Here is a 27,898-nt window from a genome sequence, read left to right on the forward strand (position 1 = left end):
GTCCAGATTTTTAAAAATGTTCAGATTTCAGTTTTCTGAGGTTTAGGATTGTTTTGTCCGTTCTTCACTTTTTGTGCTTTATTTACATTTTGGTGCTTTTTGCTTCTAAATCTTTCAAAACATTCAGCTCATTTTAACAGTTTAGCTTAGTTTCAGCTTCAGCAATTAGTTTCTGAGTTCAGCATATGATATTAATTTCACAGTTCAGCTAAATGTAAAAATTAAACTGTTAAACTAGTCCTACTGAAATAACAGGTGTTTACACATTTTAGCTGTCCAATTTTTTTAAACAGTGTTCACAGATTTGACTTTTCTGCTATTTAGGATTAGTTTTTTTGATTCTTCAATTACTTTTTGTGCTTTTTTTGCTTCTTGGTGCTTTTTGCTTTCACATCTTTCACTACGTTCAGCTCATTTAACAGTTTAGCTTAGTTTCAGCTTACTTCAGCTATTCAACAACTTCAGCAATCCGTTTCTGAATTCGGCTTATGCTACTCATTTCACAGTTCAACAAAAAATTAAACTGTTAAACTAGTCCTACTCAAACAACAAGTGTTTACACCTTTTTGCTTCCAGATTTTTAAATAATGTTCAGATTTCAGTTTTCTGCTGTTTAGGATTGATTTGTCCGGTCTTCACTTTTTGTGCTTTATTTACATTTTGGTGCTTTTTGCTTCTAAATCTTTCAAAACATTCAGCTCATTTTAACAGTTTTGCTTAGTTTCAGCTTCAGCAATTAGTTTCTGAATTCAGCATATGATGCTAATTTCACAGTTCAGCTAAATGTAAAAATTAAACTGTTGAACTAGTCCTACTAAAATAACAGGTGCTAAAGACATTTTACCTGTCCAATTCTTTTAGACAGTGTTCACAGATTTGAGTTTTCTGCTATTTAGAATTAGTTTTTTTGATTCTTCACTTACTTTTTGTGCTTTTTTTTTTTGCTTCTTTGTGCTTTTTGCTTTCACATCTTTCACTACGTTCAGCTCATTTAACAGTTTAGCTTAGTTTCAGCTTACTTCAGCTATTCAACAACTTCAGCAATCCGATTCTGAATTCGGCTTATGCTACTCATTTCACAGTTCAACTAAAAATTAAACTGTTAAACTAGTCCTACTCAAACAACAAGTGTTTACACCTTTTTGCTGTCCAGATTTTTAAATAATGTTCAGATTTCAGTTTTCTGCTGTTTAGGATTGATTTGTCCGGTCTTCACTTTTTGTGCTTTATTTACATTTTGGTGCTTTTTGCTTCTAAATCTTTCAAAACATTCAGCTCATTTTAACAGTTTTGCTTAGTTTCAGCTTCAGCAATTAGTTTCTGAATTCAGCATTTGATGCTAATTTCACAGTTCAGCTAAATGTAAAAATTAAACTGTTGAACTAGTCCTACTAAAATAACAGGTGTTTAGACATTTTACCTGTCCAATTTTTTTAGACAGTGTTCACAGATTTGAGTTTTCTGCTATTTAGAATTAGTTTTCTTGATTCTTCACTTACTTTTTGTGCTTTTTTGCTTCTTTGTGCTTTTTGCTTTCACATCTTTCACTACATTCAGCTCATTTAACAGTTTAGCTTAGTTTCAGCTTACTTCAGCTATTCAACAACTTCAGCAATCAGTTACCAAATTTAGCATATACTGCTAATTTCACAGTTCAGCTAAATGTAAAAATTAAACTGTTAAACTAGTCCTACTGAAATAACAGGTGTTTACACATTTTAGCTGTCCAATTTGTTTAAACAGTGTTCACAGATTTGAGTTTTCTGCTATTTAGGATTAGTTTTCTTGATTCTTCACTTACTTTTTGTGCTTTTTTGCTTCTTTGTGCTTTTTGCTTTCACATCTTTCACTACATTCAGCTCATTTAACAGTTTAGCTTAGTTTCAGCTTACTTCAGCTATTCAACAACTTCAGCAATCAGTTAGCAAATTTAGCATATACTGCTAATTTCACAGTTCAGCTAAATGTAAAGATTAAACTGTTAAACTTGTCCAACTGATATAACAGGTGTTTAGACATTTAAGCTGTCCAGATTTTTATACAATGTTCACAGATTAAAGTTTTTTTTTTTTGTTTTTTTTTTTTGCTATTTAGCATTATTTTTCTCTATTCTTCACTTACTTTTTGTGCTTTATTTGCTTGTTGGTGCTTTTTGCTTCTACATCTTTCAAGACATTCAGCTCATTTGGACAGTTTTGCTTTGTTTCAGCTTCAGTTAAGCTGTTTAGCAGCTTCAGTTCAGCTGTTCAGCAGCTTCAGCTTACAGTTTCAGCTATCCAGCATTCAAACAGCATTTGTGCAATAAATGCAATTTTTCTAGTTATTATTATTATTTACGTTTCTGTTATTTATTAACATACTATTTTATTCATTTACTTATTCCATCTTATTCACATGAAGGAGTCATATTTTAGCTACTCACACACACATCTATGGGTGCACTAAGGTTTGTCTCATGGAACGTACATGGAGCTGGCTCCATAGAGAAAAGATTAAAGATTTTTGATCAGTTAAAGAGAGTGCAAGCAGACGTAATATTGTTACAAGAGACTCATAGATCTGCCACATCCGCAGATGAACTTAAAACACCTGAGTTTCCCAGCATGTTCTCTGCCTGCTATAACTCTAGGCAAAGAGGTGTAGCTATTTTAATACACAAAAACATCAATTTCACAGTACTGGACACAGTCTTTGATCCAGAGTGTAGATTTATAATGTTAAAAATATCTGTACAGAACCAAAGCTTATTTATTGTCAGCATATGCTGTCCAAATATTGATGACCCTCCATTCTTTCATAATTTTTTCTCTGTACTCTCCGAACACTTGGACTGTCCACTTATACTTGGAGGTGATTTTAATTTTTGGATGAATTCCTTAACAGACAGGCTCAGTACAGCTGGGACTCAGCGCAGTTGGCAATCCACTATTATAGTTAAACAGTACATGAGTGATTATGGGCTTTGTGATGCATGGCGATCTCTTCATCCTAACCATAGAGAGTATACTTTTTTTCGCACGTCCATCACTCTCACTCACGTTTGGATTATTTTCTAGTCAGCAACTCATTGTTGGCTGACATTTCAGACACTGAGATACACCCCATAGTTGTCAGCGACCACGCTCCGGTTTCTTTAACTCTGGTAAATAAGAAGACAATCCCACCAAGCTGAAACTGGAGTTTTAATTCATCACTGCTTAAAGACGAAGGTTTAAACCAGCTGACTGGTTTAAATCTCTGGACTCCTTAATTACTAAATTCCTTTGGCAGGATAAACCTCCACGAATTAGCTTAAAAACGCTTCAGAAGACCAAAGACAGAGGAGGACTGGATTTACCCAACTTTTATTATTATTTCTTAGTAGGGCTGGGGGTAAACGATTATTTTTAAAACGATTATTCTGACGATTATTTTATCGAATAGTCGACTATTCTAATGACTATTTAGAAAATTAATCTAATGATTATTTTTCTATTGCACAATTAACAAAAACCAGAAAATCTCAAATAAATTCCTCAAAAAAATTGATAAATTCTTACTGTAAGAGAATAAACACTACAGACCTTCCATTTTGTATAACACTGCTTTTATTGTGTTGCGGTTGTTTATGTTCTGGTGACGTGTAGAACTTGGGAGTGCAGGCTGCTGCCTGAGAGGTGGTAGAAGATGGTGTGTCTCCATGCTGCTTTGTTTTGGTCACTTATGTGCGTGAGGCGAGTGGTCTTACAGGTTAAACCAAACTCAAGGTGATATTTTAAACTAAACCGAAAACCCACAACACTCTAAATGTAATAAAAGGGAGATCTACACCACAAAAAAGATTAACTCTAAACCAAAACGTAACAGCTTATCCCAACGCAAGAAGCTGTTAGCGAAGATGCTAACAGTAGCTTTACCAACGTTAAGTTCAAGTTACCAAGTTTAAATAAACCAAAAACACCCAGCAGCAAACAGACCAGCATGGAGGAGAGACTGCTACCACCAAAACAGCTCTCCTCATGTCTGAAAGAAGCTCCTTTATGAAGGGAGAAACGCTCCCGGTGATGTTCTACATCTGCGGTAGAGACGAAGCAGCGCATCTGACCCCGGAAGTTGTTGTCCGTTGCCGGGAGACGAAGGCGGGCAAAACAGGAAAATAATCTAGTAGTGGACGGACGTTGTTCCGGGTCTTCGGTGTTTGGCGGAGATGTTAGTGAAGGCGGAGAAGAGGGCGAACTAGAGGAAAAACAGGCAGATTCCTCCTCTATTTACAAACTCCTGGGGATGCAACAAGTGGGCGCGGTGCGTCGACTTCCGGATCTGACGTCGACAAATTTTTAGAATCGAGCCGTCGACTTCGTCGAGGCTTCGCTACAGCCCTATTTCTTAGCCAACAGGCTGCAATATATACCAAGATGGTTGCAAGATAACCCACTAGATGAGTCCTGGGTAGATATAGAACAGACACTTTGCAATACAATAGAGCTTTCAGACTTACCATTTATTAGCTCAAGCATAAGAAAACATGAAGGCTTCAAAAGTATTAGTATCAGCACTTCTCTGACGGCATGGTGGGAGTATCTTAAAATGACAGAGTCTTCACTAGTACCATGCAGACGCACACCTATCTGGATTAATCCTGACATTTTGCAAAACAACAAAATGATGAACCTTCCGGACTGGAAAAATAAAGGAATCCTATACCTGGAACACATATATGAAGGATTGGACTTCATTCCATTTAATCAAATAGTCTCCCAATTTGGAATGGATAAGAATAGCTTTTTAGAATATCACCAAATTAAATCTGTAGTCAAACAAAAATTTAAGCTCAATAAAATAGAATTACAAACACCACCATGGGTATTAGACTTTTATAATCTCAAACACCCCAAACTACTGTCTAAAGTATATAAGGCACTGTCCAAAATAGACGATAAAATTGCAATCCCTATTGAAAAATGGGAGGCGGATCTATCAGTTAGCTTTGACCAGGACTTCTGGTCCCAAACTTGTTTAAAAACTTTTAAAATGATCAGACACCCCAATTTACAATTAATTCAGTACAAAATTCTACACAGAGTACACTATACAGGTCATCGGATGTTCAAGATGGGCTTTGTGTCATCTGACACCTGTACACACTGCACAAACAACATTCCTGACAATTACATTCATGCACTGTGGTCCTGCCCACCTGTCCAGGAATTTTGGGGTAGAGTATGTGAGGATCTGTCAAAATGTCTGAAATGTCATATCCCAACTTCCCCCTCTCTTTGTTTACTGGGAAACCTGGACGATGTCCCGATTGAAACATCTTTGGTTCACGTGGTTCTGACTGCCATATGCATCGCTAAGAAAACTATCCTATTGAATTGGAAAAATAGAGAAACTCTCTGCATTAACCAGTATAGAAATCTTTTGTTAGATCATATTGCACTTGATATAGCCTCTGCTTCCACTTCAGATGAATCTCTCTGGGCTCCTTTGATTGGTTCCATCACATAGCGAGGGTGGGGGGCCGTTGATGTTGTCCTACGGGATGGTGTGGGTGGGGGGTTGTGGGGTCTGAGTTTGGAGTATCCGGATGTTCCCTGGAGGTGGGTTCACTGGGGGTGTCTGGGACTGGGGGGCCGTTGCCCCCCTCTGGAGGTGCTTGGGTTGCCTCGGGGGGTGGACTGCTGGTTGTGAGTGGGGCCCCTTGGGGGGTTTGGCGGTGGCCATGCCCCTGGGCGGGTCTGGGTGGGGGCCTGGGGGCTCGGGGTTTGGGGGTGGCCGGCCCCGTGTGGGGATCTGGGCGGGGCCTTGGGGGTCGGGTCCTGACATGTATCCAGGAGAAGGGTGGAGTCAAAGGCCCCACCTGACATATACAATCATACACAAACACAGTCACACACTCCCTCCCTCATGCTCACACATGCACATACAACCCAAGACTTACAAAAATGCACGCCGGACACCCACTCATGCTCCCCATACGCACCCTATTCACTCTGGTCCCGGTACTGCTGCACACTGGGTACAACCATCACCGGTAACCAGAGTTTGACCCTTTCTGTATGGGTGCTGATGAGCAGGCTTCCCCGCCCAACGCTGAGCACAGCAACCCACCACCCCAAACCCCAACCAGATGGCCAGATCTCCCTCCTAGCCTCCAGCCCCAGGAGGCCTAGCAACAACAGAGGTGGCTAAGACCCCTAGTCTCCCTCCGCCTGCTCCAATATAGTGTTGTGTGATCATGAGGTGTATTCCATGGCTGTGGTGAGCGGGCAGTGCGGGCATCATCCGGCCTATGCCAGCTGGTGCCACCGCACCACCCCACTTACACCCTCAGCCATCAGTGTCTAAGTGCGGTTTAAAATTGGAAGTGGGCACCGGCACCCGGGAGGAGGCTGAAATATCCCCCTGCCAAATGCCGTTGAATGTGCTCACTCCCAAGGCCCTAAGTGTGTGTTTGTGTGGAATGTCGTCAGTGGAAGTGTATAAGGTGCAAATAAAATTGGGGGGCAGGTTACCACAGGAATGTGGAAATGGGGTCCATACCCACACTCCCTGACTTGCCCACCCCCCAAGGTCCTATGTGTATGTTTGTGTGATGATGTGAGGGAGCAGGAGGAGAGAAATATGCGGGGATGGGGAGGAATGGCTGGCTGGGCTTAGCGAAGTGTATGTACGATCCCTGAATAAACAAAGAATCCTACTTCTTCTGGTTAAACATTCAAAGATCAATCAGGTTGATATTCTACATTTATATAGAATCATCACATCTTATTGATCATAATTAAACCCCCAAAATACATCTGTAGTCTAATCCTACACCAGTATGGCAGCAATCTAGGCGAACGTGCTCACTCAACCTCTTATAAATTTGCCAAAAAATCAGGCAAAATATACGTATTGAAATCAAAATAAACACTAAAAACTAGGGCTGGGCGATATGGACCAAAACTTATATCTCGATATCTTTTTGCTGAATTCCGATATACGATATATATCTCCATATTTTCCTCCTGTAAAATATTTACACATTAACTCACTTCAAGCTGTCTTGAGAAATTGTATGCATAAATCAGTAGATTAAATGCATAAAAATGTATTGATTCTGTCACGATTTGGGGATGTTTGGACCCAAAATGCAGTAACCAGGATGACACGAGGCAGAAGTTGGTTCAAAGTAAAAATCCTTTTATTTGCAGGATAAAGGAACAAAAATAAATCCAAGGCAGTGAGCCAAAGTCCAAAAAGCCCTGGAGCACAGGACTCCCAAAGCTCTCTTGGAGAACCAAAAACCTAGAGACCAATAGCTCAACCAAGAGCATGAAGACCTGGAGACAATAAGCTCACACTGAGCACGGACAAATGCTGACAACATACAAACAATGGACTGACACCAAACAGAGACAAGACAGGGCTTAAAAACACAGGGAGAACATTTAAGGAAACAGGAAACAGGTGTGTGGAGTGAGGGCTGGAGGGAAGGCAGGTGACACCAATTATCTAAATGGGGGAAAAAGAACCAATGGAGGGCAGATAACCTCAAACCCAAACCTAAACCTAAAACTGAGGGAAGGACTCACACAAACACATACACACAAACACTGAGCAGGGGAATGGCACAGGACCTGGGAGGAACAACATAAGACACTTAACTGAAACACAGACAAAGGACACATGAGGGCGCTGAGACACAAAAGGGAATCTAGAGAGGGATGGAGGACACCAGGAGGCACATGAAGAAAGGGGCAGACGCAGACCATGACAGATTCTTGTCAAATTTTAACCTTAGTACCAATTCTCTACCAGTCTGAGCTTTAGAAACACTAGTACAGCTGTCTGTTAACACACACACACACACACACACACACACACACACACACACACACACACACACACACCACACAACACACACACACACTGAGGTGTATCAAATGTCCCACAGACTCTTTCAAATTATATATTTATAAATATGTAAAATTATTTAAATTTCATCTAGAGGTGGGCCATATAATTTATTTCTTGTCCAGAGAAAAATAATCTATCATGTTAAACTAAATTTATGATGATGTAATTGCTTCTACTGAAGATCACATGGGTCATGCAACGTGGAGTTATCAGGGCAAACATGGCTGGAATCTAACAGTATTGGCTCATATCAGAGATTATACTGTAATGACTCTGTAACGACCAGAAGTTGAGGACCCGCGAGGACACCAAGACACAGTAAAGCATTTTGGTGAGGCAGGTGTGTGGCATGAGCTTGATGAGGGTGTGATGCATGAAGGCTATGAGATGAATGATGGTGCATGGAGGTCATGGCATGGCAGGATCATGACAGAACCCCCCACCCCCCCACCCACTCACCCACACACAAGGGCGGATACCAGACGCCCACAGGAAACCAGAGCAGGGCAGGAGGAGGGGGACCAGGAAGGAGGGTCAGAAACCAGAACAGAAAGAATCCAAGAACATAAAGGCGGACCCAGTAAAGGGCACCTGACTAAGCAGGGTTCAGGAGGGCGACATCGAGGCGGCCAAACGATGAGATGCGGCTCTGGAGCCCGACGAGGGACCAGGAGCCAAGACCATCGACGTCTGGGAGGTCTGCGACGTGGAGCCAGGAGCAAAGGCCGAGAGGATCTGGGGGACCAGCGGTGACGGATCAGGGACCAGGAGACTCTGGGAGTCCGGCTGCGACAAGGCAGTAGCCGGAGACGTGACAAAGCCATGAGAGGCGGCTGGGGACCAGAAAGGGCTGCGGGAGGTGAGTCCCTGGGAGGAGTGGCCAGAAAGGATGGGGCTGCTGGAATCTCTGAAGGCGGGGACACTGGAGGCAAAGTCTCTGGAGGAGGCGGGGACGCTGGAGGCAAAGTCTCTGGAGGAGGCGGGGACACTGCCGGCGAAGTCTCTGGAGGAGACAGACCCTCGGGCGGTGCCTCTTGGACAGGCAGTCCCTCAGGCAGCGCCTCTTGGACAGGTGGTCCCTCAGGCGGCGCCTATTGGAATGGCGGTGCCCCTTGGACGGGCGGAGCCTCTTGGATGGGAAGAGCCTCTTGGATGGGCAGAGCCTCTTGGACGGGCAGAACCTCTTGGACAGACAGAGCCTCGGGTGACGCCTCTTGGATGGGCGGAGCCTCTTGGACAGGCAGAGCCTCAAGCGAAGCCTCTTGGATGGGCGGAGCATCGGGCGACGCCTCTTGGGACAGGCGGAGCATCAGTCGACGCCTCTTAGACAGGCAGAGCCTCGGGCAGCGCCTCTTGGACAGGCGGAGGTGGGACCACCGCTGGACCTGGATGCTGTGCGGCCTCCGGGACCACCACTGGACCTGGATACGGTGCGGCCTCTGGGACCACCGCTGGACCTGGTGTGGTGCTGGAGGGTTCTGGGGAAGGCAGCCGTCCTTCACAGCAGGTCAGGCCCTCTGCGGAGACATCCTTAAGTGCAGACCCAAAGACCCTCTGGACATAAGAGTAATGGTTCCTAAGGGCTTGAACTGTTGTCTACTCCGGATGGGTGGAAAAGAGGGTATTTAACAACTCAGCCGCCCGCAGTCATTGGCGGGGCCATGATGGTACAGCAAAGATGCCCCGTAGAGAGTCCTTAACCATCTGTGCCCCCATCCTAGCTGCCACCTCAGTTGGGGCCGACTTAGGAGCAAAACATGAGGTGTCGTCTGGGGGGCCCACTGACACCAGCACGGGAGAAGGATCAACCTTCTTAGCAGCTCCAGAAGACCTCCAGGACCGCCGCTGATTTGGCATGGCAAGAGGGGCTTGAGGCCTGAGTGGTGTGATGACAAGAGGGGCTTGAGACTGGAGCAGCGTGGCTTATAAACCTTGGATCTGGGAAGGCAGCAAATTAGCAGGGGGTCTCCGGGGCCACCACCGCGTTGTTAGGAGCCCACTGTGCAGGACTGCCACAGCAGGTTTAGACGGAGGGGTGGAACCTCTGCGCGGCGGTGGCTTGATTGTCAGGTGCGTTCCCCAGAAAGGTGACTCCTGTGCCTTCTCCAACTCCATGAACTCAAGGAGCATGATAAACTCACCCGTTGGATCCATTAAAATCAGATTGTACAATACATTGGCTCAACTCCTGCTTTGCCAGTCCTGTGTTGGCGTCAGGTCCTTGTATGGCCAGATTATTCTGTAACGACCAGAATTTGAGGACCCGTGAGGACACCAAGAGACAGTAAAGCACTTTAAAAGTTTTAATTAGCAAAAATCTAAGATGTGGTGTTACCCGTAGAGGGCGAGGTTGCAGACGGAGTCGGTGAACAGGGGAGGGTCATGGAGGCAGGCAGAGTGCTTGGCGAGGGTCAGGTGTGGAAACGAGGTCAGGAGGCTATGATCAGGCAGGATGAAGAAGGCTTGAAGATTTACTAGCAGAAGCGTTCAATAATCTGGCAGAGTGCTGGTGGTTGACTGTGGAATATATAGCTGGTGAGGCAGGTGTGTGGCATGAGCTTGATGAGGGGACAGGTGTGATGCATGAAGGCTGATGAGATGAAAGTTGGTGCATGGTAGGGCTGAACGATCTATCGTTTTCAGACCGAAATTGCGATTTCAGAAAACACGATTTCGGGATCGTCAAAGCTGCGGTTTTTGGCTGAGCAACTAACTGACCCAGGATCAGCTGTGTAACATCATGACTCTCCCCCATACTGGTGTGCAAGCATTTTGCTCTTAATTTGCACCCTTCACTGGCCCAGGATCTGTTGCGTTACGAGAGTTCTCATGTGTCACTCACGTGGTGATCACGCTGTCTTAACACCTTCCTGCCAATCTCATCAATAGCAACACACTATGAGTGACTCTAACCAATTAGCTGCTCCGGCTACTCGTGCTCTTGTGCGGCACGTTCTCAGCAAGTAAACAACACAGAATTCTTGTCCAGACGCCAATCTTCTAAGCGACACTCTAGTGAAATTGCTTCCGCAGAACCAGAACCAGAGTTAGAAGATTTAATCGCCAAGAAAAGGAGCACGTCTGTCATTTGGGAGTATTCCGGGTTTGAGATTGCAGACATGCAACAAAAGCAAGTACTGTACAGAACCTGTAAAGTTGCAACTTCAACCGGAAACACAACAAACTTATACCGGCACCTGAAAAATCATCACCAGCATTTGCACGAGGCATGCATAAGAAAAAAGTCAGGTGAAAAGTCGAGTGAAAGTAATGCTCAGGCCCGCTGTAGTAAACAGTCTACAATTACTGCATCTTTTGCTAGTGTGACGCCGTATGATACCAACAGCAAAAGACACCGGGACATAACAACAGCCATAACACACTACATTGCCAGGGACATGGTGTCTATTAACATGGTCACTAAAAATGTATTAAAAAACCTCATCCACACGCAGGACAGAAGATATGCGATTCCCTCCCACACCTACTTTAGTCAGGTTGCCATCCCACAGCTGTACGCAGAGTGTAAAGAAAAAGTGGTAACAGAACTGAAACATTTGCAGTATTACGCCACAACTACTGATTTGTGGTCAAGCAGAACGACCAAACCATATTGGAGTTTGACTGTGCATTTTGTGAATGTCAAATTCGAAATGAAAAGTCGCTGTCTGCAAACAACGTACTTTCTACTGACCACACCAGAGAGAATATTGCACAGGCTTTGAGGGAATCTGTCAAGTTGGGGTCTGAGAGAAGAGGACCTGACGTACATTACCACAGACAACGCAGCAAACGTCATCAAAGCGGTGGAACTTAATGACTGGACCAGACTTCAATGTTATGGACATAGGATGCGTGTGTGAGTGAGTGTGTTTTATTAATTTATACGTATTTAATGTGATGTGAAAATAATTGTGTGAAATGGTCTAAGATTTTTCATCATGTATTTCATTAGAGTTTCTATAAATAATTCATTAATAACATGTTAAACTCAATATTAGATGATGAACAATGTGTTATGTGCTTTTGATAGTTTCTTTCTCCTCCTGTTTGCTTTCTAAAGATTATGTTCTTGTATTTCTTTTGTTCTCCTGCTAAAAACTTTTGAGCCTGAAATGCTCTTATGTTCGTGTTGTTTTTTCTTTTTCTCCAGAAAATGCTGTTGAAGATGATGCAAGAGTCAAACGGGCAACTGGACTTTGCAAACAAATAGTGGGTGTCTTCTCTCATAGCTGGAAAAAGAAGAAGCGCTGAAAAAAGCACAGCAAGAATTGAAATGACCAGAACACTCACTAATCACAGAGTGTGTGACAAGATGGGGTTCAAGGCAAAAAATGATAGGGAGGAGGCGTTGACTCAAGTTCTGTCTGAAGATAAGAAGACACGTCTCCTGGTCCCCACTTGGCATGGCACAGATGTCCTTGAATCTATTAACAATGCCATTGGACCTCTGCAGGAATTCACAGATGCTCTGTCTGGTGAAGCATATGTAAGTGTGTCCTACCTGCAGCCAGTTCTCCGTCTCCTGAGAACATCAACCCTAAGTGAGAAGGATGAGCACACAGATCTAACTAAGGAAATAAAGTCCGGAGCTCTTGCCTACATTGAAGATGAATAAAGTGACCCAGCCACACAGGAGCTGCTGGACCTAACGTCTGTCCTTGATCCCAGATTCAAGACTGACTACATGAGGGCAGATAATGTCCCAGACATCAAAGAAAAAGTCAAGATTCAAATGAAGCAGGTGGCACGAGAGGTAACTTGTCTTTTCTATGTGTGTGTGTACAAAATGCCACGTTATATATTTTTACATTCATTGTTTTTTTTTTGTTTACATAAAAGGCCAAATTGTGTAAGTCATACCAGATGACAACATTTTGACAGCTTGATCTCTGTTTTACAGGACAAGAGCGCTCATCTTGACACCACAGGTGCCATGCCCAGGTGCCTCAGAGGCAGCTCCAGCCACCACCGAGAAGGGAAAGCGGTCACTGAGCAGCTTCTTCAAGAGCAAGGCTGCGCCACTGTGCAGTTGGAGGATGCTCTCAAAGCTGAACTGGACAACTACCTGATGAGTCCAACTATCGATGGAGAACAAGATCCACGTGCCTGGTGGAGAGTGCACAGAGTTAACTTTCCATGGCTGAGCAAACTGGCTTGTAAACTCCTGTGCATACCATCCACTAGTTCACCAACAGAGCGATTGTTTAGTGCTAGTGGCAATGTTGTCACATGTCAGCGCTCTTGTCTGAAACCAGCCAAGGTTGATATGCTGGTTTTCTTGACCCAAAATCTGTTGAGTCATGTAGAGTTGTGAAGAAAAGAAAAGTGTTATTAAGGGTTTGAAATTTATTAGCTCAGGTTTTCGCGCTGACTTTGTGTCAGGCTTTGTTTACAAAAGACATATTTATTTTCAGGAAAAGTGCAGTATTGTTGGGCGAGACCCTGTTTTTCATTTTGGGAATTTTTTTGCACGTTGTTTCTCTGTTTGTTACATATTTAACATTGTTTAATTATTTTGTATTTTATTTCATTTAACCCTTACCCAACGTTTAAATTTTCTAACGTTAAAGTCATTAGAGCACAAAAAAATGCACTTAGAAAGCTTCCTTTAGAAATATTATATAATATTTCATAAGTCCCAATTTTTTTACATGAATTTCATCCTTGGCTTCAGCCCTAACAAAATATAATAAAATATGTGTGTGTTTCTCAGATTTAACCCCTTCATTGCCAGGTTTATTAGCAAAACCCGAAGTTTGAAAACTGTACAAAAAATGAAAAAATCAAATCATTTTTTGTGTGTTATGTCCACATTACCTTTTTTGTGGGTAAGTTGTCACAGCCTTGGAGTGTCACAAATAGGCATAAAAATATTTTTTGCTCACTTTGTAGTTTTTGTGTAATGTCACATTTTCTAAAATACTCACGTTAAAGTCATTAGAGCACAAAAAAATGCACTTAGAAAGCTTCCCATAGAAATATTATATAATATTTCATAAGTCCCAATTTTTTTACATGAATTTCATCCTTGGCTTCAGCCCTAACAAAATATAATAAAATATGTGTGTGTTTCTCAGATTTAACCCCTTCATTGCCAGGTTTATTAGCAAAACCCAAAGTTTGAAAACTGTACAAAAAATGAAAAAATCTAATAATTTTTTGTGTGTTATGTCCAGATTACCTTTTTTGTGGGTAAGTTGTCACAGCCTTGGAGTGTCACAAATAGGCATAAAAATATTTTTTGCTCACTTTGTAGTTTTTGTGTAATGTCACATTTTCTAAAATACTCACGTTAAAGTCATTAGAGCACAAAAAAATGCACTTAGAAAGCTTCCCATAGAAATATTATATAATATTTCATAAGTCCCAATTTTTTTACATGAATTTCATCCTTGGCTTCAGCCCTAACAAAATATAATAAAATATGTGTGTGTTTCTCAGATTTAACCCCTTCATTGCCAGGTTTATTAGCAAAACCCAAAGTTTGAAAACTGTACAAAAAATGAAAAAATCTAATAATTTTTTGTGTGTTATGTCCAGATTAACTTTTTTGTGGGTAAGTTGTCACAGCCTTGGAGTGTCACAAATAGGCATAAAAATATTTTTTGTTCACTTTGTAGTTTTTGTGTAATGTCATATTTTCTAAAATACTCACGTTAAAGTCATTAGAGCACAAAAAAATGCACTTAGAAAGCTTCCCATAGAAATATTATATAATATTTCATAAGTCCCAATTTTTTTTACATGAATTTCATCCTTGGCTTCAGCCCTAACAAAATATAATAAAATATGTGTGTGTTTCTCAGATTTAACCCCTTCATTGCCAGGTTTATTAGCAAAACCCAAAGTTTGAAAACTGTACAAAAAATGAAAAAATCAAATCATTTTTTGTGTGTTATGTCCAGATGACCTTTTTTGTGGGTAAGTTGTCACAGCCTTGGAGTGTCACAAATAGGCATAAAAATATTTTTTGCTCACTTTGTAGTTTTTGTGTAATGTCATATTTTCTAAAATACTCACGTTAAAGTCATTAGAGCACAAAAAAATGCACTTACAAAGATGACCAGTTGAACACTTTATTAAAGCACACGAACAAAGAAAAAGTGTGTGTGTGTGTGTGTGTGTGTGTGAGAGAGAGAGAGAGAGAAAGAGAGAGAAACACAGAGGGGAGTGAGCTAACAGCTGCAGGCTGAGCACACAACTGTTGAGTGCTCCTTGCACACAGCCTGTCCACATGCATGGCAAAAGCGTGCATGCACGCTCCTCTTCCCTCTGCAAAGGTGGCATCTTTTCTTTGTCTGCTCCTGGGCTGGACCTGGCTCCACTTGCTGCTGCACCTCCAACAGAGCTGCAGCGCTGCTGGACCGCGGCAAGCGAGTGCGCCTCGCCTGGGCTGGTCTCACCATGGAGGTCCCAAGCTCCTGCAAGAACAGCCTTCAACGGATGCTCCTCTTCTGTTGGTTCCAGGCCGGTTCCACAGACAGCCACAGGACCAGGGCATTGTAGGCGCTCACATCTAACATGTTGCAGAAGAGCGACATGGGCCAACGTCTGGTCTTGCGGCGGCAGCTGTATGTTACAAACGAGCTGGAATAAAAATAAATGAATAAATAAATTACATATGCAATTAGGTTGGTGAATTATAATAAAACAAAATAAAATAAATAAATTACCTTGTCCAAGTTGTCAACTGCCCCTTTGCAGCGGTTGTAATCGATGATTACGGTCGGCTTCTGCTGCGGTCCCTCCTGGATCTGAACCTGATGGTGTTTGGTGCTGAGGAGCAGAACGTTCCGCCGGCGCTTTGGAATGTAGCTCACCGCGGTGGCGGTGGAGGTGAAGCCGAACAGGGAGGACAGAACCGCTCTGCTTTTCATCTGGAGCAGCTGTGGGGGCAACTCTGGCTTGTTGCGCCTAACTGTTCCCACAAGACAGATTTTTTTTTAGCAGCTCCTCTCCAAGAACCAGCGAGGTGAAAAAATTGTCCGTGGTGACAGTGCGGCCGCTCAGACCCTCCGTGAGTTCCAGCACCACCCGCTTCCCTTGCCCCCTTTCTGCCGGGGCGTCTCGAGTCGTCTTGCCCAGATAGGGAATAATCCCCCAGGCATAAGAAGTGGCCACATCGCACACCACCCACAGCTTGATGCCATATTTTGCCGGTTTTGAGGGCATGTACTGCTTGAAGTTGCAGCGACCTCTGAATCCGACGAGCTGTTCATCAACGCAGACATCTTCACCGGGGTTGTAGGCGAGAGGGAGCCGGGCCGCCCAGAGGTCCCACACTTCCCGCAGGGGAGCGAGCTTGTCCTGCTGCACCAACCGGCGGGCTGCCCTGGTCAAGCGGTCATCAAAGCGCAATGTTGCAGTCAGCATGTGGAACCTTCCCAAACTCATCGTGGCTCTGAATATCGGCCTCCCCGTTTCCTCCCCCCAGAGGCTGGCAGATGATTCCCCACGGGAACGGTGCACACCAGCGAGGATGAGCAACCCAAACAATGCCCGGAGTTCCACGCGGTCAACGTCTGTCCAATCGTCATATTTTCTTCTTCCCTCTATATTGGTGTATTTTATTATTACATCTAGGATTGTTGTAGTTAAAAAAAAATCGAAGCTGTCCTCAATAGTTTGGATGTAGCTGACAGCGAGGCGGGTGATCCCACAATGGCGGACGTCTGGAGCCCGAAAGGGGATCCTGGTGTCGGGTGTCGGGGACCAGGCGATCCCGCTCTTTGATTGCCACAAAGGATGGTCCCATCTCTCCTCTGCAGCAACCACCTCCTCATCTGAACCTTCTTCCATTTCTTCCCCTGAATCAGGCCCTGGGGTAAAGGCCTGATCTTCAGCCTCTTCATCCGAACAAGAGCTGTCATCCGTGGATGAGGATGAGGCTGACTCTCCCTCTTCCTCAAGCTGCTGAAACACCTCCAGGGCTTCATTCACATTGAATCTTCTTCTCATGGTTGCGGTTCAAAGAAATGAATCCTGATCTGAGTCTCATATATGTACTTTTAGTCAATTGGTGCACCTGTGTAAGCTGCCCCTACTGAATGTAAACAAAATTCGATTCTGCAGGAATTTGTTTTGAAAAACAAATGTATGCCTTTGAAGTTTTTCAGCCTTCATCTTAGCTTTCATCCATGCAAATGCTTTGTACTTATTGAAATAACATTTTGCAAAAGTAAAATTGTGAATGAGTATCTGAAATTTAGCAGAAAATCCTTTGATTTTTGATATATAGCATGCCTTTGATGAATATTCATGAAGTCAACAGAGTGTGAGAACCTGTGCCCCCCCCCTACACTCCCATGGCCCACACCTGCTCAACCACTCCAGATAATGATCACAGATCTGTCCTTTGAAGATCTGTAAAGTGCTTTGATACCTACATACACGCATGCCTGAACAATCACACACAAAGGAACACATGTCAAAATTCTATTTTGCAGAATAAGCTAATTTTGTACATTCAGTCAGGCTTATTTTTTGAAAGAACACTGAAAAAGCACAATTACCAAAAATTCAGAACACACACATGCAAACTATTGTATGGCATCTCTAAATAACACACAAACCATTTTTTTGCAAAATATGTATTATAATGGGCAGTCAGAGGTAAAGAAATACAGCTAAATCATTCAGTTTAAATGCTGGGTCAGCCATTGCCCTGCTATATATGGAGAAAGTATGCCATGTAGTGAAAAACAGTAAAAACTGCTTCTTACATTTGTGATGAGACTGTAAACACGGGCACAATCATAATTTTTTAAAATTATGCCAATATTTATGCTAATTAAAAATATATGATTTACATGAAAGTCAATGGCACAAAAAAATGCTTCAATGTGCTTAACTGTACAAAATGATTTCCACGTTTTAATAAAGTAGGTTGAATATTTTTTCAAACTTTTTTTTGTAATTCCTTCCAAAATACACATCCTCCATAAAAATTAGATAAATTGCATTAATATAGCCAAAGTTATTCACAAAAATACACGTGTCAGCACAAAAAAATGCTCTAATGTGAGGTAAGGGTTAAAACAAAGATTTTTGGGATTAATACTACTATGGTAAAATGAGGATGGCTCTTTTAGCTCTTCATCTGTAACAGTTGTAACGTGAGGAAATATGGGTTTTCTGTCACAAAGGTGGTGGTGGACTCAGCTGGGTCAAAGCTGGGTCATTGAGAACTTTCACCCACAGATTAAGACCTGAACGCCAGCGAGTCTGGGAGGAAACCATAACAAATTCCACCTGCAGCTTCGTGCCAGAAGATGTTGTTCCCATAAAAGTAGTCATAACATAACAAGTCTTAAAACTTAAAACACACAGATTCTCACAGTTAAACTCCAAAATACATTTGCTGACGCACACGTTTGCTTTGAGAAGAGAAAGGCTTTTGGTAAGTTTCAGTCTTATGATTCCAGTTCGTGTTGGACAACGAAAGAGAGAGGACGTGTGAACAACCGCTAACGGGGCACGGAGCCCATTGGCTCAATCCCCCCCCCCCCCCCCCCCCCCCCTCACGCTGTTTCTGCCAAGCCAGGCAGAACAGCTGAATCGCGACTTCTAACGCAGACTCATTACCGAGTCTTTTGATTTCTGAGTGACTTAACTTAAGAAAGCGCATCGACAACACGCTCTACCATCAACGTGTACAGAGGGCAACTCTGGACCGGTTCCGTTCGACACCTACGTCTCCTGTCAGCCGCCGGTGTCATCTGGATGAACCACAACATCCTCCACGGCCCGGATCCGAAAGAGGGTCCACAAGAGTTCGGTGAGACAGAGCACGGTGTTTAGCGTTTTGATGCATCTTTTCCAACTAAACCTACGTTTATTCAAACCATCACTTTTCACTCAGACACCTGTCTCTTCCTGAAGCAAAATCAGATGCACACACGCATCCATCTCACCTCATGTTCAATTCTCACGACACTTGGCACCCACACGCATCCATAATCACATCATATCACTCTCAATCTTCATTCACCAACAGAAGGTCTATTTGAGCAAGAACAGCATATCAACTGTTAAAGATTGTCCCACAAAGTTGCCAGTGTTGATTGTTATTTCCTGTTTGTCAATTTCAAAATCATTAGTTTAATTTGAAGAATTAAAACTTTTAATTGTCAAACTGGTTTCCTCATTGAACTGAAACACAGACACACAGATATTATCATCAGTTTATCGATGAAAACAACCTTTGAGTCTTCTTAACAATATAACTGAGTAAAGACAGTTTCTCCTTACAATATAACTGAGCCAGTCAATTTTTTCTTTACACAGTCAAAGACTTAAAAGACTATTTATGCATGTTTCTTAATAAATATGTTTGAAAGGTAATCTTGTTTTTAGTTTTCATCTTTGTAGATGTTAATACGCACATTTTGAATTTAGTGCTGAAGCTTGATTTGAAAAAAATCGTAAATCGAATTGAAATCGTAATTCCTGACAAATAAATCGCAGTTCAATCTTTTCCTAAAATCGTTCAGCCCTAGTGCATGGAGGTCAGGGCATGGCAGGATCGTGACAGACTCAGTCTCTGGTTGCTCTTTTATGAGTATTATTTTCGGGCTACTGTCGCCGTAACCCACGCCTTACAAACTCTTAACTTTTTCAACAGAATTGCTCGCAACGGAGTATTTACTAGTATAGCATACCAGAGCGGGGCAAAAATGGAACCGGAGCAACATTTCTCACCTGTTAAGCTCGCCTTCAAAATAAAACGTTTTCCCTAAAGTTTACTATTCAAACCCTTACAATACGTTTGAGGTCATTTGGCCACTCCGGCTATCCGTAGATGTTTCCCATCAAATCAAATCAAACTTTATTTATATAGCACTTTTCATGCATAGGATTCAACACAAAGTGCTTAACAGATTAAAATGACCCATATAACCCACATTCTCTCCCTTTCCCACACTTAAAAAAATTGTGACATTACGCGTGAGGGAGGGGGGTGTTTGGCTCATCTCTCTGGCGCCGCACAAGCAGGATGGAAAATAGAACTCCGTTGGCATTGAACGTCCCCAAATAATTAAACGCTAGAATGCCAAATGCAATGTTTAGAGCAGTACATTTACCCAGAGGCTCCCAGATTGAGCAAACTTGTGAGAATACACATAATAACTGCTTAAAGACGGAGCAGCATGTCGCTAGCATAGAGGCTAATCGCTAGCATAGCAGTTTGACCAGTTATATCGATATAAAGATATAAAGTCATCTTGTATCTTGTTTAAAAATTATATCAATATTTTAAAAATATCGATATATCGCCCAGTCCTACAACAAACCCAGTTTTAACCCTCCCACTGTCTTCATGGGTGACTCCGCCAGGAAAGTTGACCATTGAGCAGGATTGCTGGTTTATCTCTTGAGGTCCACGTGGCAGGGGTGAGGAGTGAGCACCACCTCACCCCTGCCACCGGGACCTCAAAGGATTTAACCTTGCTGATGTCTTCCATATTTGGAAAATTGAGTAAAGCTAGAAGTAAACCATTACAAAGAAAGATTACCTTTGGTACACCTAAAAGTGTCAGAGAAGCTAATGCTATGGCTAACATGGACAAAATGAACGGAAATGCAGATGAAGAACGAGCTACATTCCAAAATCGGTGAGTGTATGGATCACATAATAAACACTGAAAGGTACATCTCAGACACTGAAGGCCATTTAACCAACTTACAAACTAGTGAGACAATGAATGACTTTCAAAACTAAAAGTAAAGCTCAAGAGGACAAAATCATAAACATAGAGACCAGGGGTCTCACTTATCAAACATTGCGTAGAATCCTTACTAAAACCGTACTTAAGCTCAGCAAAAAAAATAGTACTTACGCCAAGTAGATTTGTGATCTATCAAACATGGAGTACGCACAGCTGCACGCAATCTCCGCTTCATAAATCAGGAACTAACGAGAAAGGTTCTCAGCTGCTTTTTAGTCACATCCTGCCCTCACCACGCCCAAGGCTGGATTAACCATATGAGCAACTGGGCATTTGCCCAGGGATCCACGAACTCTAAAGGGTCCAGGGCAGCAAGGGCACGAGCAAAATACTGTATTTGTAATCTCCCGCTTTATATTAAACTAGGGTGATACATCCTCTTTTCCCCGGACATGTACACTTTTCACTCTCTGTCCGCGGCGTCCGGACTGGGGGTTCTTGTATTGATCAAAATGTCCAGCTTTTCTTCCAGTAGCAGGGATCGAATTATGGGGGAGCTGGATATCCTACACATCCAGGGGAGCCGGAAAAAAGTTTTCTACCTATATTACATCATTTATGGACTCAGCTACCGGGGGTTCTTTTGAGCAGAGAGCACAAAGAGCGGCACAGCGCTGATCGTTGGTGCGATCCAGGCAGCTGCGTGCAGCGCACGGTCCATTCTCAAAGTGGCGCAACCAAAAAACTATAATTAGCACACGATCGTTCATGTCCGCACATGTTCTCTACTTTCTGTCTTATTTGTGCCTGAAGCGCTCTGCTACTGCGGAGCTCATCACCTGTGCTGCGGTGATTTCACCTCACTGACGCAGCATCGAAACGCGCTCTCTGCTTTGCGGTCAGGAGATCTTTGAAGTAACTGATGAGGTGAAAAAGTAAGAATCCAGGCAGCAGATTTTCTGGAGAGTTTAGAGGAGATGCAGGAAGATGAGAGACAGACAGGACAGGAAAATAGTTAAATAAAAACAAGAAAACAAAACAAAGTGTTGAAAAGTAAAATGTAGGTAGATTTATCTCCACTACACGTTTTTACCTGTATAAAACAATAAGTTACACACATGTAATATTTATACATCTGATACAATTCAGATCACCTTCAACACTCAGTCACACACCCAGGGCCGTTTCAAGACATTTTGGGGGCCAAGGCAAAACAGAACCCCCCCCCCCCCCCTCCCCAACTGGGCTCCCCAGAAGCCTCTGTGTAATGGGCCATTCCCATCTGTACCGGGTCGGCCCGTGCCGGGTAGCCCCAGTCAGCCCCAGCCTGGCCCGGTTGATTCCACACATCCTTGTCTTAAACCCATGTGGGCTGATTCTACCCACCAATCAGAGGCTTGCTCTAATGGAAGGTGTGAATTTGCTGTCAGCAGTAGGGCTGCAACAACGAATCGATAAATTCGATGAAAATCGATTACTAAAAGCGTTGGCAACGAATTGCGTCATCGATTCGTTGTGTCGCACAACTCTTCCAAAAGCGCCCCCCCCCCCTTCCCGCCCGCCATTGCGCGCAGACCAGAGCAAGTCAGATCAGCGCGAGGGAGAGCCGCAGATCAGCGCGAGGGAGAGCCGGCAGATCAGCACGAGGGAGAGCTGCAGATCAGCGTGAGGGAGAGCCGGTACCAGCAGATCAGCGCGAGGGAGAGCCGCAGATCAGCGCGAGGGAGAGCCGGTACCGGCAGATTAGCGCGACGGAGAGCCTGCAGACTTGCGCTGCTGCGAACCGGTTCCGCATTGTTGTGCAGCGATCCAGGCAGCTGCCTCCAGCGCACGGTCCATTCTCAAAGTGGCGCAACCAAAAAACTATAATTAGCACACGATCATTCTTGTCTGCACATGTTCTCTATTTTCTGTCTTATTTGTGCATGAAGCGCGCTAATGCGGAGCTCATCACCTGTGCTGTGGTGATGTCACCTCACGCAGCATCGAAAACGCGCTCTGCGCTTTTCGGTCAGGAGATCCCTTTGATCTGCTCAAAAGTAACTGATGAGGTGAAAAGGTAAGAATCCAGGCAACAGATTTTCTGGAGGATTATGAGGAGATGCAGGAAGATGAGAGACAGACAGGACAGGAAAATAGTTAAATAAAAACAAGAAAACAAAACAAAGTGTTGAAAAGTAAAATGTAGGTAGATTTATCTCCACTACACGTTTTTACCTGTAAAAAACAATAAGTTATACACATGTCATATTTATACATCTGATACAATTCAGATCACCTTCAAAACTCAGTCACACACCCAGGGCCGTTTCAAGACATTTTGGGGGCCAAGGCAAAATGCCCCCCCCCCCCCCCCCCCATAACTGGGTTCCACAGAAGCCTCTGTGTAATTCATACCCTCTCCAGGAGTGTTAGTTATATGTTGTTTATAAAAGCCCCTCAGACATTACTGACATGTTCTAATATTATCAGGTGAAAAACTAAATTATCAGACATGCTGTCTCATCTGCTTCTTTTATAAACTTGCAAAAAGTAACAAAACCATTTGAAAGCCACTATTTGTGGATTCTCTGAAAGTTTCCATGGAGTGTGACAACTTATTTTTTCATTGATCCTATTGTCTAATCTCACAGCTGAAACAAGTATCCTTAATAATCCGCACAGGAAGCTTACCGATGCTGTAGTAAAACAAAAGGTATAATAATTTATTATTAATAAAACCTTGTTGCAGCACTAAAGCATAAAAATGAGATTTTGCATTAAATATGCAAAATATTTACATATGAATTGTTTTAGAGCCCTTTTATTGGCAGAATCTGATATTAATTTAGTTCTTACAAAAAATGGGTCCCAACATGGTTTGTGTGGCATTGCCAAAGTGTGACGTCATAGGCACAGATCCCCTGTCCTCTTGCTTGGAAATGGAAATAGGGTCACCCTGTATTAAACAAACTGTCCACCCGGGCTTTTGCACTGCACAGAGACGCTTCGCTGCCTATGACTTTGAACGTCAGTTGAGAGTCAGTCTCATGCAGACTGACCAATGAAGAGAGGGCCTCAAGTTAAGACCCTCTCCTCATTGGTCAGTCCACACGAGGTGGGTCAAAGGTTACTCTGGGCGGGTTACGTGTTGTCAGGCATTCAAGTACTGAGTATATTTACTGCATATTACAGTAAAATATTCTGTATGTGACCACATTATGGTGATCCTCGGGTCGTGATGATGGAGCCCTTGAATATTGTTGCCCAGGGTACAACAAAGTGTTAATCTGGCCCTGATTCCGCCGTCACATTCCCGCAGAAACTGGTTGATCACACCGGGGCCAGACTACTAGCATGTGGTTTTACAACCACAATGTCCTCGGAAGCAAAAACGCTTTTAAAAGGGAGGGAGGAGTCCTAACTGTTGCTGCAGGCGTGTTGTGTGAGAGTGCAGTTATATACTGGTTAATATATTTTTGGGTTCAGTTGCTTTCATGTGGCCTAATGTGAGTCTATTTGGGATCATTGGAATGATCAGCAGCATTTCTAGATGTGACTTTATGGCAGTTGCCCAGGGCATCATCACAAGGAGGATGGCATTCATTTACTTTTGTTTTATTTGGTATTTTTCAGTCATGTTTGGAAATAGTGATCAATTTTGATTAATTCACAGCCTATGTTTAATTACATTTAAAATAAATGTAAACAGATGAGATCAAACAAAACAGATGAGAATTGCCCTTAAGCTGTTTAACTTGGACCAAGCATTTTAGGTCACAGATAGACGTAGCTTAGGGTCTCTGTCTTTACACCTTATAAGACAATTTAGGTGATGGCATGTTGCTTTTCTGCTATTGAACTGTTTTCTAATAATGTTGTGTTAAATAAAGTGAAGGAAGGAGAGAAATAACGTTTCCCTAGCAGTTTTTAAAAATTTCCCCATTTAATCCGATTAATCGATTAATCGTGTCGAGACCCCATCCGATTAATCGATTATCCAAATAATCGTTTGTTGCAGCCCTAGTCAGCAGTGGGTGTGCTGGCCCTGGTCGGCCTGAAGCAGACCCCCTCGAGAAGAGGGCTGAGAATGAGACTTGGTTGGCCCGGAAAAATACCAGGCCACCCAGATATGTAAACAACCTACACTACCCGGCCCGACCCGGTACAGATGGGAATGGCCCATTATTCATACCCTCTCCAGGAGTATTAGTTATACAGTGTTTATAAAAGCCCCTCAGACATTACTGACATGTTCTAATATTATCAGATGAAAAACTAAATTATCAGACATGCTGTCTCATCTGCTGCTTTTCTAAACTTGCAAAAAGTAATAAAACTATTTGAAAGCCACTATTTGTGGATTCTCTGAAAGTTTCCATGGAGTGTGTGACAACTTATGTTTTCATTGATCCTATAGTCTAATCTCACATCTGAAACAAGCATCCTTAATAATCTGTGCACAGGAAGCTTACCGATGCTGTAGTAAAACAAAAGTTATAATTTATTATTAATAAAACCTTGTTGCAGCACTAAAGCAGAAAAATGAGATTTTGCAGTAAATATGTTAAATATTTACATATGAATTGTTTTAGAGCCCTTTTATTGGCAGAATCTGATATTAATTTAGTTCTTACAAAAAATGGGTCCCAACATGGTTTGTGTGGCGTTGCCATAGTGTGATGTCATAGGCACAGATCCCCTGTCCTCTTGTTTGGAAATGGAAATATGGTCACCCTATTAAACAACGTCAGTTGAGAGTCAGTCTCTTGCAGACTGACCAATGAAGAGAGGGCCTCAAGTTAAGACCCTCTCCTCATTGGTCAGTCCACACAAGGTGGGTCAAAGGTTACCCTGAGCGGGTTACGTGATGTCAGGCATTCAAGTATTGAGTATATTTACTGCATATTACAGTAAAATATTCTGTATGTGACCATATTATGGTGATCCTTGGGTCGGGATGATGGGGCCCTTGAATATTGTTGCCCAGGGTACAACAAAGTGTTAATCTGGCCCCGACCACTCCCACTTACTGCCATAAATAGTCAATGCAAAGTGCCTTGTGGACCTCATGCATATACATAAGCCGGCTTGCTGCAGCATTTCGATCATGACCACAGATCGAGAGAGCGCTATTTCACAAGCAGAAGTTGAGGTACTTGTGGGTGAGGTGAAGAAATGAAAGGAAGTGCTTTTGCAAACAAATAAGAGAAAATCCACTGAGAAGTACAGCGTTGCTGAAGCTCTCAATGTTGTGAATTCTTCAGAGAGATCTGTGGCGGATATAAAAAATGGCCCAATCGGGATTCGATCCCCAGACTCCCAGGTGAAAGTCACACACGCTAACAAGTCACCCAAATAGAGATCTCCCTTGTCCAAGTAGCCAGGGTGCATGATCAGTCGGGTCACAGTGACAGGATGCTCACACTGTCAGAGACGCATGATGTTCTGTCTCAATCTGCCCCCCTGCTGATAATCTGCATTCCGTATTCTGCACTTCAGGCTGTGTGTGTGTGTGTGTGTGTGTGTGTGTGTGTGTGTGTGTGTGTGTGTGTATTTCAGGAATATGCATCAATTGACAGGTTTGACAGACAGACCCAAGCAAATTCTCAGCTGATACTGCTGAGTTACAGACAGCAAATGAAAAGGAACTGAAGAAAACAAATGTTATATAAATATAAATTGCACTTGTTTTTCACACCTAGTACTGCTTGGTTTACATATTTAACGCATTTTCAAGGAAACTAAGGATTATTGATTATTCAATTAATCGATCGATTGCTGAGGCAAAATTATCCGTTGTTAAAATAATCAATAGCTGCAGTCCTAATTAAAATAATCCTTCAGATCAGCTGTGATATGAAACAAGGCATAAAGCTAAAGCTTACTGCAGTCTCAGACTTGTCATTGGGCGTTGAAGCAGATGCGAAGACAAAAACTGGTAGTTTACACCCCCCCCCCACCCCCCCCCCCCCACCCCCACCCCCCCACACACACACACACACCCAGGGAGCAACTTTCAAGACCAAATTACCACAACGCACGTGGGCCCCAGTATAGCAGGCAGGAAACAAAATAAACACGTGATCTAAATCATAAATGATGTATTAAAATAAATTAAAATGTGTCTCGTGTTTCAGAAACCACATGCTTTAAATGAGGAAGAGCGACAGGTAGTAACAGGAAGTCGGACCGAGAATACCTGAATCGCAGGTACAAACTATCTAAAATTGTTTATTTAGGAATAAAGTACCTACAATTGAAAACAGGCTAAGAAGCTCAGAAAAACCCGACACTCTCCAGTCTACACAAGCTAGGCGGCTTGAGAAGCAACAGGAGTCGGTTCTTCCGCACTTTACTCACCTTAGTGTGATACAACATCCACAGCTCGTAGAGCCTTTCCTTCGATGCCATTCCGCCACCTCAGCGGCCCTCACGGCCCCTTGTTTCTCCTATGAAATCATTAAAATTATATCAAATTGTATCCTGAAACCTGGGGCACGAGGCGCGTTCCCATTCCTGCGCAAATCGTAATGAAAGTGCTTCTAATGTCAGGCACGCAAAGTTACTAGAGTAGCATGAAAACGTGAAGAAACGTCATCATGCGTTCACAATGGATCACTAATGAAAAACAGGGAAAAACGCATCGAATCTGAAATAATAACAGCAAGACACAACCGGAGAAACACCCACGTCCGCGTTCTGCGCGAGCCTGTTGCTGAGAGAGAGAGAGAGAGAGAGAGAGAGAGAGAGAGAGAGAGAGAGAGAGAGAGAGAGAGAGAGAGAGAGAGAGAGAGAGAGAGAGAGAGAGAGAGAGAGAGAGAGAGAGAGAGAGAGAGAGAGAGAGAGAGAGAGAGAGAGAGCGAGCTTGTGAAGGGCAGGACCCACAGATCATCACCCAGACTAGAATGTCAGGAGACAGGATACGTTTACTGAAACTCATGCTCGAAGGTGCATACAGAGCCGGAGTAAATAAATGGACTACACTAGGCGGGCTGCATTTTTACACCCCCCCCCCATTGATGTTATTTAATGAATTGAAATCTGAAACTTACCAAAGTTACTTATAAAAGTTCATTCACATTTTACGTAGCCTAGTCTTTGGTTACAAATTGGTTGTTTGTATGCCAGAATAAGTCATGTGTTGTATGTAAAACATTCTATCAGACAATTTTTTGATTTTAATCATTTATACGTCATTACACAGCTGTATTAAATGTTAATAAATTATCCTCATCGATTGGGAGTGTCATTGTCAAGGCGGTAGTACCAGTAAAAAACCACTAGGTGTCATTAAACTATGTAAACAGATGTGTCTCTTATTTGCTCTGTTTATATTTAATCACTACATTTAATTAAAACAGTTT

General features: G+C 42.9%; 1 protein-coding gene and 1 pseudogene across 1 annotated transcript in view; both read right to left on the reverse strand.

Annotated features, from left to right (window-relative positions):
- Positions 1 to 27,252, reverse strand: part of nbeal2 (neurobeachin-like 2) — a 458,076-nt gene extending 430,824 nt beyond the window's left edge. The window contains exon 1 of the mRNA XM_070551909.1: positions 26,895 to 27,252. Coding sequence (XP_070408010.1) covers positions 26,895 to 26,945 — 51 coding nt within the window. The 5' untranslated portion in view covers positions 26,946 to 27,252. The remainder of the gene's footprint in view (positions 1 to 26,894) is intronic.
- LOC139070016 (piggyBac transposable element-derived protein 4-like) lies at positions 15,022 to 17,301 on the reverse strand (annotated as a pseudogene).
- Positions 27,253 to 27,898: the final 646 nt, after the last annotated feature.

Source organism: Nothobranchius furzeri, chromosome 5 (genome assembly GCF_043380555.1).
Source record: "Nothobranchius furzeri strain GRZ-AD chromosome 5, NfurGRZ-RIMD1, whole genome shotgun sequence".
Lineage (NCBI taxonomy): Eukaryota > Metazoa > Chordata > Actinopteri > Cyprinodontiformes > Nothobranchiidae > Nothobranchius > Nothobranchius furzeri.